Raw genomic sequence first — 22,329 nt, forward strand, 5'->3', positions numbered from 1 at the left:
GAGAGAGAGAGAGAGACAAAATATATAAGAAAGAGAGAAAGAAAGAAAGGACCAACTAAAAAGAAATTATACAAGCTTTATAAGCAGAATTTCAAAGTACAATAAAATCTTTCATGGTCGAAGTCACGGTGTCCTAACAATTGCGTTAAAAACTTACAATAGCAAATACATTTTTTTATTACTCATAATAAGATTTAAAAAACTATTAATATTTATATATATTGTAAAATAATAGTTATTATTCTGATTGATTTTTTTACTGCTTTGATAAAAATAGTTTTCGTTGTTATATATGAACGTTTAAAGCTACGACGGATAATTTTTATTTTAGTTTTGGTTGTTAGGAAAGTGCCTTCATACTATAAACATATATTCAACAACAGTTAATCAAAACAAACCATCTAAATACTGTTTTTAAAAGCAAAGATTTTCTACATTTAGTGCGAGTACGTCCTGTATAATTTTGACTGTTATTTTTTTATTGTCAAACCTTACATGAAAATTCTTTTATAAGAAGTATAATCTGAAAGTGTAAACAGAAGGGTACTTTTATCAAATATTTGTTTGTAGATTTAAACCAGCAGTTTCTACACTTTTTATAAAAGGTAATTTTGAATATCATAATTGCGGATGTATATCAATTTATTGTCCATTATCATTGTCTCAGCCATGACACTTTGGTTGAGCTTGACCTCCGAATTAGCGGGAAGTTCACGAGATCAGTTGGCGAACATACAAACCCCCAATACCAGGAACCATCAAGTTTCAACAGCAGGTTTGAATATAGATTTATTGATGAAATTATTTCAAAGACCTGAAATTACAATATCAATTAGTTCATAATTCCAGTTATTTATAACCACGTAATCTTAATTGCTTTTTAAAAATCATTTTTCTCTACAGTTAAGAATCTTTGGAAACTTTGGCTTAAAAGGAAAATTATTTGGTTTAATAAATCATTGTTAAATGCAAAAATAAAGGCACATAAAAAATACTAAAACATATATCAATCATTATTAAGTTTCATGTTTAGCTGGCTAAAGCCTTTTAAAACTACATATAATCGTCCTATACACCATTCTTCTTAATAAAATTAACAAATTCTACCTGAAGTTCTTATGGTTTCAAATCCCTGGTATACTAGGGTCGTTCACACACTATGAGACCAATGATAGGCCCAATTTTGTTCTCCGAAATCTTCACACTCTCATATCTCATTCAAAAGTAAGAAACGTGGGCGCATATAAACATTCCATGCCGCGTCTATTACTGAAGGAAAGTCAAAAAAGACGACATTTGCGCTTAGTTTTAGGTTAATGATAAGGAATTAATTTTGAACTTGATAAACACAAAGCTTCCTCGAAAAGAGGTTAAGACACACCCCCCGTTTGAAAGTCAAATTAACTTCCTTAACGAGATTCAAGGTTTTTTTCGCGCTGAGCATTAGCAACATTTCTCACTAAACTCAACTCACCATAATCACATGAGAATGGCCACATCCCGAAAACGTGACAATTTTGCTCCTAACTAAATGAAACCCCATGAAATGCATACACAATATTATACTCCTCACTAGGACTCATAATACCTCACATTTTAGGATAGAAGGATGGGGATTGGTTTGTACCATACAACATTCCATGCACATGACAATCACAAGATCACATACACAAATCCTAAAATGGATAATCCTATTAATCATGATGTTGTAAATATAACAACTTACACTAAATAATAATCATTTCATAATCAATAGGTAATAAATCATTATTAATAAATCAATAAGTACCTACGAAATCAGGTCGAAATGTAAACAATAATGGTAAAATAAAACGAAATAAATCTTAGACAAGAAAATTAAGATTTTTAGGTACTTAAAACTAAATTTGTTAAGCATCAAAAAGAGTAGTAAGAAAAAATTTTTCAAAATCCTTGGGCAGAAAGTTTTTCAAACCTAATGAATAAGAACTGTAATATCTTAATCAACAATAAAACTTTTTAATACTTAAAGAATAGCAAAATAATAATATCTTCGTTAGAATTTTCATCGGAATTATGAAAAAAATACCAATTTTTCTTTGTAAAAAATATGAGACTTTAAATATGAATTTTCAATCATTCCTTGATCTGAATAAAAATGTTTTACTTGATTGAAATTCATATATAATTTTTAAAAAAATCTGCTAAAAAAAATACTTGATTTTTTTCTTAGAATAAATATCGAATCACGCAACCTCGACACATTTATTCCTTTTTGGTAAACTTTTCAGGTAAGTTTTTTAATGAATTGTACTTTTGAAAAGAATTTAAACTCAATAAAATTAAATTTGAGCATATGAAATAGAATAAAATTTAATCGCATTTCATTTGATTCTTATTTTAGGCATAAAAATAGGCATATGAAAAATGTGGCTTTTTTACTAAAAAAAAATGTTCTTAGTTTTCATAAAATAAGAATCAATTATTAATCATAATTTTTAATAACCGCTTTTATTTTAATATCTGCGATAAAAATGAAGGAAAGGTTAATTTAAAATATGCATAGTTTATCTTAAATTAATTCTATGATATTCATATAAATAATAATCAATATTTTAATAATATCATACATCGTGTTCATTATTATAAATGCTTATCTCATAGAAAATAGAGTTTACATTTTTAAACATGAACGAAAATATATGTACCTAGGAAAATAATTGCTATAAAATACTTCTCAAGGTTTAAAATTGTCCGAAGTCGCTAGGTACATATATTACTACGAATCTCTGCTCTCGGAATGAAGAAAAATCTTTACGCGTGGATTATTAGGAATCCTTGCCTCCGGAGTGAAAGAAAAACCTTTATTTGCTTACAAATTAAAACAAATATCTTGATTTTTTGCGATAATCTTTTAAAAATAATAATAAGAAATTATTTTAAACATTATCATAATAATTTTACATGTTGTGTTCTTTACTTTAATGCATTATCTCATATGAGACTCTGAGAATAACATATTTAAGCAACCGTGAACCATGAAAAAAAATACCTCGAAAAATAATTTTAAAAAATCTATTTTTCTCAATCTAAAAATCTGCAAAAATCATTTGGTAGTTGATACACACAAACTTTTGCTTTTCAAAATCATACTTAAAGAAACAAAATCTTTTAAAATCTGCTTTAAAAGTCTAAACAATTTTGTAGAATTTTTGTGCTTAAATATGAACAATAAAATTAGTTGAATAATGAATACTTATTCTTTGCAGAACCTTTTTAGGTTCCCTTCACAAGCTTAATATATAACTTGTAATATTTTTTCTTTAAAGATCATTTTCACATACATAGTTAATGTTGTAGATTAGATATGTGTGGTTTGAAATTTTTCAATGACTTTCTGGCGGCAACACCCGCCATATTTCCACCCGCCATTTGCAGGCCTCTTACCCTGTGTCGGGCGGCAAGGTTGGCAGCAGCCAAGTCAATTCTTGATTCATGACAGCACCAGGGCAAGTAATAAAAGTGTGACTGTCATAAAACTTAGAATCATCTACCGGCTTTTGTCCGGCCGGAACCGAAACTCCCGTCGGCTCTTGTCCGGCCAGAACCGAATTTCTTATTGGCTCTTGCCCAGCTGGAACCGAAACTCCCGTCGGCTCTTGTCCAGCTGGAACCAAAACTCTGATCGGCTCTTGTCCAGCCGGAACCGAAACTCCCGTCGGCTCTTGTCCGGCTGGAACCGAATCATTCAGCGGCTCAATACCCGCCGTAACAATATTCTCAACGGCTACAGTATCGTTACCAATATCATCAGGAATAACTGCAGCACAACTAACATCATTATCAATATTAGCCACGGCAACACCCACCGTAGCCATGTTGCCAACGGCTGCGGCACTAGCAGAACCAAAAGGTTCATCAGCAGCGTTACAAGCAGAACCAACAGGTTCAATAATAGCAGCTACGGCAGACCCAACCGGCTCATTATCAACAGCTACGGCAGTACCAACCGGTTCATTATCAACAGCTACGGCAGTACCAACCGGCTCATTATCAACAGCTACGGCAGTTTTATATGCAGATTTCTGCTGACCAGCTCCATAGTCAGCACTTGTACAGATAAAACCACTACCAAAAATGGTTCGCCACAACATAGACTGGCCCACTTTCTGGTAGGTTGATGGAAACACGTCAGGATGTGTATTTCCAATGATGATATCTAAGCCTCCACTAATATATGTAAATCTTTCTGGGGGCATCTTAAATATTTCGGCGGCGGTTTCCGGATGGACCGAGCGCATCTCGTTGCCACCTCCGAGGTTAGGCATAACAGCTGCCTCAAACTCTCTCAAATTACCATCCCTGTCCTTCAGATAGAACACCACATTGCGGCAGGATGATTCACTACCGTCAGCAACAGAAATGTTTGTATATCTGCCGGTAGATTTCAGCTTCAACTTGTGGGACATCTTCTCAGATATAAGTGGTAGACTCGCACCAGAATCAAACATGACGGCGGCATGGCAGGCGCCGCCGCCAGGTGCTACAACTGGAACTATTTGCAGCAGGAAGGTACATGTGCTAGGCGCAAAACTTGATTTGTAGACTGTATTCACACTAGCACTAGCCTCATGCAACATACGACTATGATAACCGTCGCAATTATTGGTGCCACAGACACCAAGCTTATCCGATTTATTACAATTGTCAGCAGCATGACCCTCACACAGGCAGAGTTCACACAATTTATTCTGCTGGACAACTTTTTTTCGGTCAACAACATCCATCTTCTTAAATGTGGGACAACGGAAAATAGGATGTTTATCCTCGCAACTTTTAATAGGACATGCACTATTCCACTTGGAAGTTTTGTCCTTTCCAGCCCATCCATTCTCATTGTCACTGCGGCCAGACACTTGCGCGGCGGCAGCTCTGTCACAATTTCTCTTGCCGGCGTTAGTGTCATAGGACATATCACCGGCCAACATGGCACCCCTGGTCCTCTCCAGCAGTTCTACAATCTTCTGGATGTTTGGTTGGTTCATGCTACCTAGCTCCATCATAATTTTGTCTCTCAAATTTTCAGGGCACTTGTCTTTAAAAATATGAATAAGAGTTAGGTGATTGTAATCCTTAGCTGCAGAACCAACGATGGCTTCTACCTCCTGCATCATGCTCTTGAAGGTAGCAATTGCGCTAACCACGTCCACAGGTTTATCCACAGGTTTCATCTTGTTCAACTTAGTTAAAATCCTCATGAACCGGCGAGTGTTTGATAAAAACATCTGATCAAGAAACGCCCATTGTTCATTATGATCTCTAATCGCTGACACTTGCTTGCGTAGTTCCGGGTTGGTTATCACCTTCTCCATACACAACATCAGACTTAACCTCTGGTCAGCAAATCCATAACCAGAGCATAGATCCTTAAAGACCTGTTTAAAGTTTGGGTAATCCGTGTCAGTATCGTCGAACGACGGCAACAAACTGTTGTCCCAGCGCCCATACTGCGGGTTGGAACTCCGAATATCCACGGCAGACATACTTCTGGAGAGAATGGCAGGTGTCCCACTCTCATCCAAATTAGATGAACGACGTTCCATCTCTCTAAGCCTTCGGTACATATCACGTACTTCTTGGCGCAACTCCATGGAAATTTTAAGCACTCCCATGTCCATCTTCACCTTCTCAATGACGTCGAGGTTCCTGGCGACAGTGCTTGACCTCGCGTCGTCTGAATCATTGTCAAGCCAGTACAGAATTTTTGTACACTGCTCCAACGACGCATAAACTTTATCTGCAACAGTTTTCTGCTCACTAGCTTCATCCAAATCACGCTTGAACTCGCGCAGCTCACTAGTATCCACGGCAGGTTTTAGACTTTTTATTAGGTCAGATTGGTCCTTGACCTCACTAAAAATGTCACGAATTGATTTTAAATTCACATTTTCACATGAACTAAAACTTTGGCAGGCTTTTAGATTTTCTTAAAACACTTTTATCTGTTCGTCAAACACCTCTAGCCTTTCATTGCCAATAGCGATAGCTCGCTCAATTTTCTGCTTTTTAGTGAGCACCATATTGATTCACTAGGTAATTATTTCACAAAAAAATTGTCAATGTTTTTTTTTCATCAATACACTATATGCTATTGATTTATTGAAGAATGCTAACGCCTATTCTTCAGATTCTTTGAAGAATGCTAATGCCTATTCTTCAGAACCATTTGAAATTGCTTGTGCAGCTCCTTCAAACATCAGGTTATTGAAATTTGCTAATGCATAAGAGCTTCAGGTCTTTGAAATTGTCTCAGCCATGACACTTTGGTTGAGCTTGACCTCCGAATTAGCGGGAAGTTCACGAGATCAGTTGGCGAACATACAAACCCCCAATACCAGGAACCATCAAGTTTCAACAGCAGGTTTGAATATAGATTTATTGATGAAATTATTTCAAAGACCTGAAATTACAATATCAATTAGTTCATAATTCCAGTTATTTATAACCACGTAATCTTAATTGCTTTTTAAAAATCATTTTTCTCTACAGTTAAGAATCTTTGGAAACTTTGGCTTAAAAGGAAAATTATTTGGTTTAATAAATCATTGTTAAATGCAAAAATAAAGGCACATAAAAAATACTAAAACATATATTAATCATTATTAAGTTTCATGTTTAGCTGGCTAAAGCCTTTTAAAACTACATATAATCGTCCTATACACCATTCTTCTTAATAAAATTAACAAATTCTACCTGAAGTTCTTATGGTTTCAAATCCCTGGTATACTAGGGTCGTTCACACACTATGAGACCAATGATAGGCCCAATTTTGTTCTCCGAAATCTTCACACTCTCATATCTCATTCAAAAGTAAGAAACGTGGGCGCATATAAACATTCCATGCCGCGTCTATTACTGAAGGAAAGTCAAAAAAGACGACATTTGCGCTTAGTTTTAGGTTAATGATAAGGAATTAATTTTGAACTTGATAAACACAAAGCTTCCTCGAAAAGAGGTTAAGACAATCATATCCCTCAATTTTTGAGATTGTAGATATTTTGACTTTAGAGCATTTTATATCATATTATTATTCTATTAATTACATTTTTAGTACCGAAACTACCCTACGATGTCTGTCTGTCAGTCAGTCAGTAACGCTATGGGGAAATAAGAGTTATTAAACTTCTATGAAAGCAAAACCTCTTATATTTCTTGTCTACACTCCCATTATTAGAAAACATATTAAAGGATATAAAATCTATGGCAGTTTGACTGCTTTTATCTAATTTACACATATCATTGGTGTTTTTGGTCCGATTTTAAAATTTTTTTTAGAAAAACAGTTAATAATCTATGCCAGTTCGACTTCTTTATTCAGCTTTTACTCACTGTTAGTGTACATAGATGAAAGCACAAGTAGCTTTTTTTATTTTTTACATATTTTTTTATATTTTTTCTGTTGTTATTTAGGTAGTATACAACTTAAATTGCCTAACAGTCTGTTTGTCACGCCACAAAAGACAAAATAATATTTTACGAAGGTTTCGTGATTATCATTCATTATTAGTTCCTCATTTCTCTTTCTTCCTTTCACTAAACATTTATTGTCAATTAAGTTGATTGATTTTGCTACTTATAGATGGTATCATCCTTGTTAAATGATTCATCCAAGGACGAATAGGCACAATGTTATAAACAAAATCCAGATTATTTTAATTTTTAATAATTTGGTAACTTTTTTCAGTATGATATTGTACAATAGCATGCTCTAATTAATAAATAATATTGCATAACATTTCTGAAGCATTTATTTCTTATTAAGCACAATGTTTTTTTAGTGATTTCCCACAAAGCACACACTTAAGCACTAAGGGATAGGTTAGGTTTAGATTATATTGGGTATTAGGTAGCCCCGAAGGGTTTAGGATCCCCGTAGACCTAGGGGAAACTAACTCTCACCCCTCTTATAATCAATTTATTAAAATATGGGAGGGGGGGGGGGGGAGTTGCTCAACCATCACCTTGTGAGAAAGCACCAATTTTTCTTTGGATATAATTTTCCCGGCCTAATTTAAAATGAGTCAAAAATTAAATTGAACTTAAAAAGTTATTTGCGTCATATTAATTGTTGATAGCGAAGTTTTTTTGTGTTATATCTGTTCGTCCGTACACATATCTGTATTGGAGGGCTATAACCGTTAATGTGATACATTTTATGTGGAATCCTGTAACAATTAGGCTAAGCAACTCTTTGTAATCAAAACCAGAATTTTTTTATTCTTAAACTGCTTTGATATCAGAGTTTTACATTATAAGATTTCCCATTTAACTCTATTTGTGTTAAAGTAATTCCTACGCCGATTGGGTAGTTCTGAATTGAAATCTTTATGTTATGTCTTCAAACATTGAGTACCCATGTTATGAAATTTTACGACTTAAGTACAAGAAAATTTGGTAATATCCTCTTAGAATTTTTTTTTCCACTTTGAAAATTTGAGTACCTCCCCCCCCCCCCCCCCCCCGGACAACGAATTATGAACTCTGGCCGCCTTGCCGCAGCGTTCGGCCTCCTTGCCTGCCTAGCCACAGCGCTCGGCTCCCTAGTCTAAAACCTAACCTAACCTAAAATAGTTGTTCGTCGTTGTCGGGGGGGTACTCAAATTTTCAAAATTGAAAAAAGAACTTCTAAGAGGATAACGATTGTCCTTTTGTTTGTTTCAATGAGCTTGGAATTTCTGGATTTTGTCATCCTTGTTTAATGTGTATTTATCATTTAGAAAGTCACAGCAAAACTAATATTTACCCTTGAACAAGAAAGACTAAGCCAGTTGAAATTATGAAAATTCTAAATTATTTTTGGAAAATTATTATGGGTTGAAGGTATCTTATCCACCTCCTAACAACCAACTCCCCAAAAAAGAAATATTTAATTTTTCACACAAAGACTCTTTTCCAAATGTCTTATATTAATTCTTTACAAGTTTTTTTTAAAAATATTCCTAAAACCACTCTTTATATAATTGATTAAAGGCTGAAATTGCGTGACTTTAACAAAGCAATTGATAAAATGGCCTTAGATTTACTATTTTATAAAGCAAACATGTTCAGATTTTCTGGTTGCCAGAAATGAAATCCACGCATCTTGTTATTATCATAGATCTAGTTGAGATTGGAAATTCCAAACTAAATTTTTCAATCATGAACTGTGCTTTCACTAAAGTAATAAAATAATCAACTAACCTATAACACGCTTGTAGAAAAGATACGCTGCTAAAAAGTTAAAGTACAATGTGATTAATTAGAGCTTATTAAATTGCCATAGTATCATATAAAACAGCATATTAAACTCACAACTAACTTCTAATTTATAGACATTGGTCTAAAAGTTCTAGCTGTGTTAAAAATACATTGGTCCTGTTTATGGGCAAGGCATTCTCCCTTCCCTTTACACTTTTTGGAGGTTTGCTAGTCTTGGCATATTAAAATACTGAAATAGTTACAACTTATACTTGCTCTTTTTAAAAGGAAAACTTTTCTATAATTAGGGTACGTCCGTCCATATGTAACTGCTAACTCAAAAATTTATTTATGTATGTAAGAATTGTCTTATTGATTTCAAACATTGCACGCTGTTTCCTGTTACATTTAGGTACAACTTTGAAAGCATAGCAACTCTATAATTGTTACCAGAAAGTCCCTACGCTCATTTAAAACAAGCTGATTTGTATCCTCTACAGAATAATTTTATTGTGATATAATTATCATATTCATCTGTTTTTGTTACAATAATTTCCAGAACAATAAGGTGCAATATCATATCCAAAGCATTTCTATAATCAAGTCCTAAAAAAAGTATTTACATAAGAGGTATCCTATAATGCGCAATTTTGCAACAAAATTATATACAATTTTGTTTGGACTTTTAATCAAAAATCTGCTTAATAAGTTCCGACACTTTACAAGTATTAATGTTCGTTGTCCGGTCTGATTTTAGAGTTTCGCTTTTATAGATGTTTTCATCCATGTTTGAAATGAAATTGCTTTGCTACAGACCGATAACTATGATTGCATGCAAACAATGCATTACGTAGTTATTGTAAAATTATAAAAAAAAAAAGATTGCAGAGATACTTAATTTGCAATAAGGGCACAATATACCCTCCTCTCTCTTAGGTTTAGGTGATTTTATGGGAGGGGGGGATGACATTGGACTTTGAATATAACTGAATTAAACTAAGTTTTATAAACAAATTCTCTTATTCGTCGTTTTCAAAACTTTACTTTTATTAAATCTTCATTGCTTGCTTTTATCTTGCAGTGTCAACACTCTTCAAACAATAATTTTAATCTACATAAGGGTTATTTTTGTCATCATTGCATATCTATTGTATGGGGGTTAAAGACTGTTCCACTATAGAAATATGTGGTATATTCATTTTTGGCGGTACAGATTTTCATTATTTTGCAGCAATCAAATTCATTTTTATAAAGTTTGGCTTCACTGTAGTTAGGCAAGAAAGCATTAATTCAATATTTCATTACATTTTACATTAAATTTTTTTTGTGGTATAATAACTAAAATATTAATAAGTTATTGCATTTCTATTTATTACCAAAAATTAACCTGCCTATGTATGTATATAAATAATTATAGAAAATATAAGTCAGGGTTCTGCTTCCGCAAATTTTCATTCTTGCTGAATTAAGAACAAGGATTACAACTTTCATGGCAAATTTCGAAGCACAAAAAATCATGTCTGAACAAACGGACCCTGTGAGTTAAAGAGCAGATGTTATAATTAATAGACATGCATACAGACGGACAGGTATACTGGGTTTTAATAGTTATTTCTCGCATCGTATTATAAACGGCTTTCCGCGGATATAGAATGTAACACTTTGGCACCTCGGGGCTAAAAAACTAGTTTTAATCTTATAATTGTACATTCTTATATTCGTAGAAAGCTGGATATAATACGATGCTAGACATTTAATTAGGTTATCAATTTTCCTATATTTTTTTGGCTGATTAGTGCTGCGCCTATCTGCCACTGAAATAAATTATTCTTTTTAGTAGAATATTACTTTCTTTTTGATGAAAATAGACTGAAAATGGAATATAATTTATGAAAATGTATAAATATAAATTGTATATTTATCATAATTGTATAGAAATTGTATGACAGCTGTTCAAGTAAAAGTCATTTGTATAAGTATACTGAAGTAGGTAGAGAAGGTGGATTTTAAGATTGGAAGGGAATATCAAGAATAACTAGGAAGTCAGGTATAGGAATATAGAAAAGTAGGAATAAATCATCCTCTCATCAAACCTATAGTAACTAGTTGATTATGGAGTTGATAAGTAAGAGATGCTACGCTTGTTTAAGCATCAGTTTTGAAAATCCAGAAGGAAAAACTCTGTTTTTGATGAGGCCTTCTTGGGAATATTAAATATTAATGTATGTGCGTTTCATGAGTAAAAATGACATCACCTACTTATAATTTATGAATTTAGTTTTCGTTTAAAATAGCAAGAAAAGTAGATAATCAACTTTATAAGTCTTTTTCATTTCTATGTATTTTTTTTCTAACCAGTGCACTGAACTAATTGAGCACAGATAAGGAATCTCGACCACAAAGATTTTTTTATCCAATCTTGAGAAGTGAGGTATTTTTGGAAAGAGGAATATACATAGAAAACGCCTATGTAAATTAGAAAATCTGCAGAAATCATATTTGCAAGTTATTTGCAAAAATCTGCAATGTTAATTTGCAAAATTAATTTTATGCCCTAAATGACTGATTTAGAAAAAAATCTTTTTATGAAATGTGTTTATCTATAAGTTTAGAACATACTTAAGGCAAAAAAAATTCTTTAGTGTTACTTTTTTCACCTTATATATGAAAAAAGCAGTTTCTCACAATTTATGATAAAAAAGGGTATAGGAACAAAAAATATTTTTTTTCTTGATGTAAACACAATAATTGACATAAAATATATCATCCTAAATGTAAAAATCAGATATAGACTCCTTTTTAGAGCAAATATAGTGCAAAAGGTAATCAAGACATTTTTGCAAATTATGAAAATCTAAAGAAAATAGTTCTTTTTGATTTTTATATACATATCAGATAAATGTATATAAAATTAGTGATCAAAAACTATAAAACAAGCTATAACTTTTTTCAACCCTATCATTGATTAAAATGCACTTTTAGGTTTACTCATTACCAAAGTTGCACATAAAAACTCTTTTTATTAAGTTATTAAACAAAATAAATTCAAATCAACAATTAGGCGTTTTTTATAATGCAGTAGACCATTTTGTAGTTGTTTTTTTTGGCATTTATTTTGTTTAATTACTACATAAAAAGAGTTTTTATACACTGCTTCAGTAATTCTTAAACCTAAAAGTGCAATTTAATCAATGACAGTGTTGAAAAAACTTATAACATGTTTTATAGTTTTTGATCACTAATTTTATATACATTTATCTGATATGTATATCAAAAGCAAAAAGAACTATTTTCTTTAGATTTTCATACTTTGCAAAAATGTCTTGGTTACTTTTTGCACTATATTGACTCTAAAAAGGATTCTATATCTGATTTTTACATTTAGGATGATATATTTTATGCTAATTATTGTGTTTACATCAAGAAAAAACATATTTTTTGTTCCTATACCTTTTTTTATCATAAAATGTGAGAAACTACTTTTTTTCATATGTTAGGTGAAAAAAGTAACACTAAAGAAATTTGTTTTGCCTTTAGTATGTTCTAAACTTATAGATAAACACATTTCATTAAAAGATTTTTTTCTAAATCAGTCATTTAGGGCATGAAATTAATTTTGCAAATTAACATTGCATATTTTTGCAAATAACTTGCAAATATGATTTCTGCGGATTTTCTAATTTACATAGGCGTTTTCTATGTATATTCCTCTTTCCAAAAATACCTCACTTCTCAAGATTGGATAAAAATTTCTTTGTGGTCGAGATTCCATAACTGTGTGAGTTATCCATTTTAGGGACTTTTTACAAAGATCTAGGATGATTTTTGGCTATTTATATCCAAATATTTGGGATAGATTGGGCTGTATTTTCTTTAAATAAAAACCCCTTGATGTTTAAGGCGAATCCATTTTATTTTTAACAAAATTTATTCTGTTTTATAGGAACTGCAAAAAAGTAAATAATTCTTTTGAATAGCTGCACCTAGTTTTAAATTCTACAGAACTCTTTGTACCAGTTTAACACTTTTAAAGAACTAAGTCTTTTTTTGCATTAGCTAAAACCTTGAATTATATTATCAGTCAAGATTGTAGCTTCTTCTAAATACCTTTGTGGATAAGACCACACAGTAACATGATAGACAGACAGACATTCAGACTGAATGAGTAATAAAACTTAAAGTAACTAATTTTCCAAATATCTTTAAAGTTTAAGTAGAAATATCAGAATAAGATTATTTAAACTTTAAAATCCTAGCTTCCCTCGTTTTACTAGTGTGTATATTTGTATGTAACGCTAATTTTCTTTATATCCTCAATATTAAATGATATGTATATTGTTTTGTGATGTGTTTTTGATTTTAATCAAGACATTGTAATTTGGAAATGGATATAGAATACGTAGATATTGTGAGAGATTCTTGCATACTCTGATAAAATGTTTCTACCAACTGGCCGATAAATGATATCTTTCCCCCTTTTTGACTTTATCCCATCCTCTAACCTTACCATGGAGAAACGTAGTGACTAATATCTAAGGACTATAATAATTAATAGCAACCTAGATTGACAACAAAATTGCCCTGCTACAATACTATATATACTATATTAGTGAATGTGATTTAATTGTTTTGTGACCTTCTGTCTGCAATACTACTCTCTATTTGGTTCTCTCTGCTAAACTACTCTTACTGATTTTTTTAAATATAATAGTTCAAATCTATCTCTCTTTATCTAATGGTGATGTCTCATCAAAGAGAAATAGGGAATGATCAGAAGGATAATGTCAAGAATTTATTGAAATTTGAATAAAACCCATTTATCTCTTTCTCTCATTTCCCTTTAAATTCTCTTATTATTGCTGTAAATTGTGTAACCCAGCAAAATTATTATTTTTTACAAAATTTGGTAAAAGTATTTAATTTTTTTACAATTCCTTTGTGACAAAGATATAAAAATTGCAATAATTAAGATCTAGAAATCTTTTGAGGCGTAAAATAAAATAAAATTGATTATAAAAAGTTATTGGCATTACAACTTCCTAGATATTTAACATTTAATATTTTCTACTAGATAATACACAAGAATGACAACATTCATGAAAATCACTGAATGAAGATGTACTTATTTTTTTATTGTAGAATAGCTACACTCTAAACAAAATTCTTAAACTCTTTTGGATTCATTATCAATTAATCAATTTAAGATGGCAAACACTAAATGTAAAATTTTGGTTTAGAAAATGTATGAATTAACATATTTGAAATAGACGAACAGACTGCGTTATTAGAGCCATCTGTGACAGCAGGGACGGCCAAGTGGGTTGGATGAAAAGGGTTGACTACCCCTCCCCCACCCCCCCAAAAAAAAAGAAGTTGGGAGTGACTTAACCCCCCCCCCTGGACGTCCTTGCCTCTATGATATAAAGATTACCCCTACAAAATTTTAATTTTCAATTTTAAAAAAAAAAATAGCTTGGACGTCCTTGTGTGATAGACGAACTTACAACCTTAACTATAGACAAGCTTTTTTTCTGTTTAAAATTTCTTATCATATCGGCCAACTTGATACATACACACGGACGAACATCTAATATTCCAGGGCGGGAGGGGACAAAGCGGGTTTCACTGATATTCAAGCCACCCCCCCCCCCCCCTCATAAAATCAAAGTTTAAAATAAAAAGAGTCTGGAAACGATCATTTATCATCTATTGTACTAACCCTGGAAGACAAAATGACATTTGAAATTTGCGGGGAAAGCGCTGCAAAAAATTTGCGAAAGCAAAATGTTATAAAATGCATTTCAGTTAGGTACATGACCATGATTTTTATTTGTGAGGCTTTTATAAAGGGAATAGTAGTTTTTTCAAAATTCAGTAAAGGTGTGAGTTTTAAGATTTAGAGACAGGAGTAGAACAAAAATATTCACTGCATATGTGTATTTCTTATTGAAAAGAACTATTGGCCAAAAATATTCTTAAGTTAATGATAAAAGAAAATTGCTAAAAAAAACCTGAAAAATTCTTTAATTGCTTCTATAATGTCAAACTGACAATAATTCATTTTTTAAAAAAAAAGGTAAAATTATAGCAGATTTTTTTTGGGATATTACAGGCATATCCTATAGTTAAACCTTCGATTTCTAAGACACCAATTGATCATCAGGACAATTTACAATTTTATGGACATAAACTAACTTATTATTTTCATAAAAAGGACGCACACCAACTATTATATTCCCCAACAAGGACAAAAATCAACATATCAGGTACTTATTATTTAGGAGAGAGATTGATTTAATTTTGTTGTCCTTTCCCTCCTGGTTAATTTGAAGAATACAAAAGGAATTTTAATTGAAAATAATTGTATTAATGTTCAATCGAATAAAAAGTAAAAGAAAAATTTCGAACCTAGTAATAGTTTCTAACTTTTTATCTTTGTGACGTAACAAAAATCGAAGGATGAGAGGGGAGGTGGGAAAGGAAACCCATAAAAAGAGATGGATTTTTGTTATGTCACAAAGATAAAAAGTTAGACACTATAAATAGGTTCAAAATTTCAAGTTAATGAGTAGCTTTACTACTAAAATTATTGGAGTATATAGAGGAAAATCTAAATAACTTTCAACATTTTGTTACTACATGGACATAATTGTCCATGTTATAAAAGTTCAATCATTATTTTCCTAACTGTTAGATAAAAGCTAACATATATGTACAGAAAGCACTTTCATAAATCTTTTAGTATTTTCCATATTTCCTTGACTTTAAAATAACATTCAATATATCTTAGTAAGATATTTTAACTATGGAATAACATTTGTTAGTCAGATATATCCAGATTATTAAGAGGAGTGATAATCAATAATGTAACTAAAGAAACGCATGAAATACTTTGTCAGGGATATGCAGGGATAATGAAATACTTTGTCAGGGATATGCAGGGATAATGGACGATAAATAAATCTTCTCTACAAATTATATAGTTAAATTTTCTGTCTTTCTATATTATTATATTTTTTTTAAATCATATATAAATTTGGCAATATTTGTCCCATCCCTTCTTAATTGTCGTGCACTTTTTGTGTAAAAATATAATATTAGTTAATCTTTTGTTTTCGTAAAAATTGTATCCCTACAAAAATGTCAAAACGAATATTAGTTCTTTATTATATCGTTTTATAGAGGGTTTTCGCGGATAATATTCATTGAAAAAGTGGAAAATTCTCTATAATGCGATACATGATTTTTCAGTGTGTCTAATAACCGGTTTAAATCCAGCGCAAATCACTGGGAAAATGTGACGAAACAATAAAATTTAGCTTTGACAGCTGCCTAAGTTTAACATGATAGTTGAACGTTACGGACAGACAGACAAACACAAGACAAGTTTCTTTTTTAAAAAAATTGCGACAGTGTGATCTAAAACCTATTTTTCAGATATATTATAAAGATGTATACAGCCAAATATTTTGCCTTTGCCTGCCTGGCTCTTTCTGTGTATGCTACAGGTTATAACATAGAACATTATTGAAAAGAAGCTGCGCTACTAAAAATAAATCAATTTTCAGTAAGTAGTTGTAGGTATGTCTGTCGGTTAGGTGTTGGAAAATCAATAGTAAGATTTATAATTCATCTTATTAGTGTAGTTTGCAGTGTAAAGTCAGCTACAAAATTAAGTTCACAAAAATCACAAAAATTTTCTACCTTAATATTAAGGGCACAAAATTGTGCTGCAAACTTATTGCAATTTGTTGTACTTTAACGTTAAAGGTTTGTCTGTCCGTCTGTCTGAAGCTTAAGATCTCGGTAACCGCTGGATCGAATGGGTTCTAGTCTTCGGGGAGTATACCTACTGGTCCTGTGGTGGTTTTGGGCTTTTTTTCTTGAAGGAGTGGGTAACTCCCACCTCCCCAAAAAATTAGCATAATTATAAATGCATTAAAATCTAAAATTAGCCTCCGGAATGTTGCTTTGCAAACCTTGAGCAACTTTATTTATAAATACTTAATTATATTTTCCATGGCTCTGCAACCGATCTTGAACCACATTGAGATGCATTGACAACTCATATCCTTAACTTTGTCGGAAGCTTTTATAATTTTCAGAATACAAGACCGAATCCAAACTTCTTTCTTAGCAGCTTCAATTTCTTTTTAAATTCCGAAGTTGCATGTAAGCTTAACTATTCTTATTGGTGACTAATGTGCCAATATTTACAAAAAGGAAATTTTTTGGTTATCAAAAGCAGTAGCCGTAGTCACTAATATATCCACAAAAACGGCTGCCAAGTCCTGTTATTTTTAATTTTTCATTGAAAACTGAATAATTAATGATACGTTTTCCTATTTATCGTCATGTTTACATCGAATAAAATTGATTAAATATGAACATTAATGTTTGGGACTTTCCCATAGTTAATAAAACCATTGCCGTAAAACAAGGATGATAACATTCTTATACGTGGAGATTACAAAGTATACAAAAGAAAAACTTACTTCAAAAGTATAAAAGACGGTGACTCTGACTGTAAATGAAATACAATGTTTATTTCTTCTAAAAAAATACAAAGTTAATATACAAAGGATTCAAAATACAAAGACATACATTTTAATTTAAACTGATGATCTATTGTATTCCATTAATAAAATGTAAAAAAAAATATTATACAATTAGTAGGGTTGGGCCACACCGGATATCCGGCCCAACCCTAACAATTAGGTATATATTCTCGTCACTGGAACCTTAATGCACGATTCTAACATTAATAAACTTACAATAAAGGTACCGGTGGACAAACCTTTAATGTAAAATATCATTTAATGATATATTTTAATCTTACAATAGTACGATGAAATATTTATTCCAAAATGGACATTAATGCCCATAAGTAGCACAGCATTAATAAGTTTCAGAAAATTTGTTGAAAATGTTGAAAACCAAAAATGCTATCAGTTTTGACAGAGATGACATGCACATTGCATAGTTTGATACAGACAAATGTAACTTATTGAATAACTTTGCCACTATATTTAAAAATTCATAGAAAATTTAACTTTTATATATTCTCAGAAAGCCAAATTCAAGAATGTAAAAATTCATAAAAACAATAAAAAGAGTTTAAAATGAAGTGCATTTAATGTTATTTTCTCTCCTTCAAGGTACAGGGATGCAAAATTTGTAAAATAAATATCTTTTCAGGAGTTGAAGGATTGAAATGCAAGATTGGAATATCATTTGTGACCAAAGAACTGGAGTGCTCTGGAACTTGGGATACTCTACAGAAAGTTTCAATACTACAATACTATATTCATAGATTAATTTATATTCAAAAAGATACTAGATATGAAGATGGTTATGTGAATAGATAGATAGATAGTTCGATTGATTTATCCAAAGAAATAAAGAGCTTGGGATACTCTAATAGAAGTTTTAATACATACAGACACAAGTCAGTAAAATACGCCAACAGAAAGTTAAGCACAGAGACAGACAGGCAGCCAGACTGACAGAAAAACAGACAGATATATTTAGAGAAAAGCATACATACATACATACAGAAAATAGGTACACCGACAAACGTCCTAATACGACAAACGTCCTAATGCGACAAACCTCCTAAACGACAAACGTCCTAAAGGGACAAACGTCCTAATGTGACATCTCTTTAGTAAAACGTCCTAAAAATTTTCAAAAATTATTAAATAAAAAAAATCTTCCAAATTTAAGGACAAAATCCTCTAATTATAAAAAATCCTTTTATTTTAGAACATTTTTAAATTAAATTTGGAAGATTTAATTTTTTTAAAAAAATTAGGACGTTTTACTTAAGAGATGTCGCATTAGGACGTTTGTCGTTTAGGATGTTTGTCGTTTTGGAGGTTTGTCGCATTAGGACGTTTGTCGTATTAGGACGTTTGTCGGTGTACCAGAAAATATATATAAAGAGAGATAATTGGATAGATTAGAAGAAAAAAATTTATTTAGTAGATTAGTAGACAGACTGACAAACAAAGTCTTATAAACTTATAAAATTAATATATGATTTAATTGTATTGAAACTTAATAATAATTCAGATCTAAGATTGCTGGAATAGCTCCTGGATTTGGGGTGAGTAGAAACAATACATTTTGTTTCAATAACGACCATATTTTTACTTTTTATAAAGGTATATACATCAGTACGTTACAACGTTCTAGGTCGTTTGGGTCCATCATTTTGATTCATTTCATTTTTAAAAAATTAGAACATTTTTGTTATATTTTAAAAAGCTTGCGTATTCGTTAGCTTTTAGGTGTCTATCCCTCACCAGATTTTTTTAAAAAAATGTATAAAAGAGTAAGGATTTAAGTAGATGTCAATTTGTATTTGTGCATTAAGCTTCGATTTAGAGATGTTTTTTCCCATTCTTATTTATATTTGACAACTTTGAATGAGGAACCGAACCATGTAAACCATATATCTCACTTTGTCTGTCTGTCAGTCAGTCATTAACAATGTAATGTAATGGAGGAAATGTAATTTTAACAGTTGCTATCAAAGATAGACAGCTGAAATTTTTTCTATGTTTTTTTTATAACTAGAACGTGACAAACTTGGATTGGGGAACCATGTTTACTAAAGCTGTGAGCAGCGCTGCCGCTAGTAGGTAAAGTACATGTAGCATTTAAAGTAGCGCACTTACTCTATATTTCTATAACATTTAAAAAAAATATTTATATGAATAAAAAGTAAATACTATATAATAAGAAGATTGTAAACATCTGAAAAAAAATATTTGTAGTAGAAAGAAAAGACAAGAAGCTGAGGAAACTTCAACTGAAGTCACAACTGCAGCATCTGCAGCTGCCACCTCAGCAGTTACTAACAGCCAGGTAATGGAAAGATAGATATTAGGTGTCACAACTACAACAGCAACTGCAGCTGCCACTTCAGCTGTTACTAACAGCCAGGTAATAGATAGATAGATATTGAGGTGTCACAACTACAACATCATCTGCAGCCGCCACTTCAGCTGTCACAGCCGATAATTAAGTTGATAACAGCAGCAAGGTAATAGGTAGATAGATATATATCTAACAACTACAATAGATTCTTCAGTCACTGCACTGCTTGACTGAAAATTACAGCAAAAAAGATATGTAGGCAAGAAGTTGACAAATACAGAAGTTTTTTAAACCACTTGTTTAGCTTTTACTAACATCCGGGTAAATGAATTTTGTTTTTATGTACTTCTTTTTAGGGTTCCTCGACCAAGTACTACTGTCTAAAACACGAGTTTGCTGGACAAAACATTCGAACCTGTGCCCCTGAGGTTAGTTAACGGACACATCCTAATTATAGTTGCAGTAGATAGCTACATGTCATTTTATATATCCTATTATATAAAGTAGTAAGCTATTTTGTCTGTAGTGAAGGATCTCACTCACTAATCACTAAACCGATATGATTCTTCTTTACAGAGAAGCTTCTCATAGGTCCAGAGAAGGCTTTAAACTATTTTGAAATGAAAATAAAGGGGGTATCGACTTCTTAGGTGCCCCTAGAGTCTACTAGGGGCGTAGCCACTAGCATGAAATATAGAAACAAACCTGAAACCAATCAGGACAACGGAGAATCAAATTCTTGGAGTCTTAGCTATAAAAGTATCAAATTTTTTTTTTTTTAGAGGAGATGAAAATAACTTTTAATGTGGCTGAAATACTATACAACAAAATGATTAGTAATATCGCTAAAAATATTAATATTTTAGAGCCTTTTGAATATTGCAAAGTCAGTGTGCGTTGAGAAGGAGAATGGAATCAAAAATTGCGCATGCGAATCTGATTTATGCAACACAGGTATTGAAATACTTCACAAGCTTAACTGACTGCCTCACAACCAAAGGCGTTTAAATGCCAAAAATAAACTAAAAAAAACATATGATCTTGACTTATGAACATTGGGTTGGTTGTCATTATTGCTACACATATAGGATGCATCTATAGAAATGTCATAAAAGCGTTTTTTCGTAAGGATAAATGGGTAGTTTACCCCTTCCCCCACCACAATGCATGTTTTAACCCGGAGTGAAATTTCGTCGCCTCAAAGTTTAGTTATTCCCGTTTTTAGATCTAAGACGACCGAGCTTTTTAGTTTTGAGTTAGTAAAAATTCATTACATTGAGGGGCGGGATAATTAATTCTTTGGGTTTTTTTGTGGAGGGGGGGGGGGGGGGGGTTGAGTAAAATGCCGAAAAGTTTTTTTTAAAAATTTGATGTGCCAATTGAAAGGGTGTCTATGTTTGATATTTCACATAAATTTTATGTAAAAATTTATTTGCTTTTTATTTCAGGATCAGGACCTCTTGTTGGAAACTTTGCTTTGGGTCTTTCTCTTTTTGGAATTCTGGTCATATCAAAATTTATATAAAATACTCAAATAAAACATTGTTATTGTACAAAATTTTAATATAATATAATAAAAGTTTAGAAAGATTAACTATTATTCAAATTTTATGCCAAAGAAGGTGGGGGATTTTGATTCGAAAATTTATGGCAATTGATTAAATAAAAAAAGACAAAATCCTTAGAGGGTAGGACAAATAAGCATCAACATTTGTAGAGTGTCAGAAGCAAAATATTGATCTTAAAATTGTAAACAACATTGCACATAAAGATGCAAATTGAGGACATGATTATAGAGATGCTTCGCTTATAATATTGTTCCTTGTTGTCCTAGGAATCATTATTCCAAATATCAGTTGCTAAATTGTACCTAACTGGCTCATTTTTTACGAAAAAAAAACCATTTTTCTACTTGAGGTCTCAGATTTTGATAAATACTTCCAGTCCCTTTCATTTGGTCATAAAACTAAGGGCTGGGTGATTTTTAACCTTTTTAATCCATTTAAAGTCCGATTTTTTGCGCATTTCTCACTGTAGTGTTTTCACAGTGAAAAAAAGGCCTTTTTTCGTGATTTTCAAGTTTAAAATTTTTACATTAATTTTCAACTCACATTCATGTTTTATACATCAAATTAATCCCTCAGATGGGTACAGCATAGAAATCGTCTTTAAAATCACAAAAATCATGAATTACAGGGTGTCCCAAGAAAAATGTCAAAACAGGTTTTT

The 22,329-nt window shown here is 31.7% G+C and overlaps 1 protein-coding gene across 2 annotated transcripts; it reads left to right on the forward strand.

The window, feature by feature from the left end:
- The first annotated feature begins 16,576 nt into the window (after positions 1 to 16,576).
- LOC145304046 (uncharacterized) lies at positions 16,577 to 21,694 on the forward strand. 2 transcript variants are annotated; one of them, XM_080145806.1, is made up of 8 exons: positions 16,577 to 16,724; positions 18,415 to 18,496; positions 19,291 to 19,324; positions 19,798 to 19,862; positions 19,998 to 20,088; positions 20,457 to 20,528; positions 20,967 to 21,054; positions 21,549 to 21,694. In XM_080145806.1, the coding sequence occupies exons 1-8, from the start codon at positions 16,667 to 16,669 to the stop codon at positions 21,623 to 21,625; spliced, it is 567 nt and encodes a 188-aa protein (XP_080001932.1). In that variant the 5' UTR covers positions 16,577 to 16,666; the 3' UTR covers positions 21,626 to 21,694. The 2 variants fall into 2 exon arrangements, with proteins under 2 accessions (XP_080001932.1, XP_080001933.1); XM_080145807.1 differs by having other exon boundaries at positions 20,001 to 20,088.
- The last annotated feature ends 635 nt before the right edge of the window (positions 21,695 to 22,329 follow it).

The sequence above is a fragment of the Acartia tonsa genome, chromosome 13, assembly GCF_053477335.1.
Source record: "Acartia tonsa isolate MP-2025a chromosome 13, ASM5347733v1, whole genome shotgun sequence".
In the NCBI taxonomy this organism is placed as follows: domain Eukaryota; kingdom Metazoa; phylum Arthropoda; class Copepoda; order Calanoida; family Acartiidae; genus Acartia; species Acartia tonsa.

Excerpts from the sequence above, each read along its gene's own strand:
- LOC145304046 (XM_080145806.1), top strand. The coding sequence starts at position 16,667 with ATGTATACAGCCAAATATTTTGCCTTTGCCTGCCTGGCTCTTTCTGTG. Across the intron at positions 20,529-20,966 it reads TTCGAACCTGTGCCCCTGAG|AGCCTTTTGAATATTGCAAA; the intron begins GTTAGTTAACGG and ends TTAATATTTTAG. Across the intron at positions 21,055-21,548 it reads ATCTGATTTATGCAACACAG|GATCAGGACCTCTTGTTGGA; the intron begins GTATTGAAATAC and ends TTTTTATTTCAG.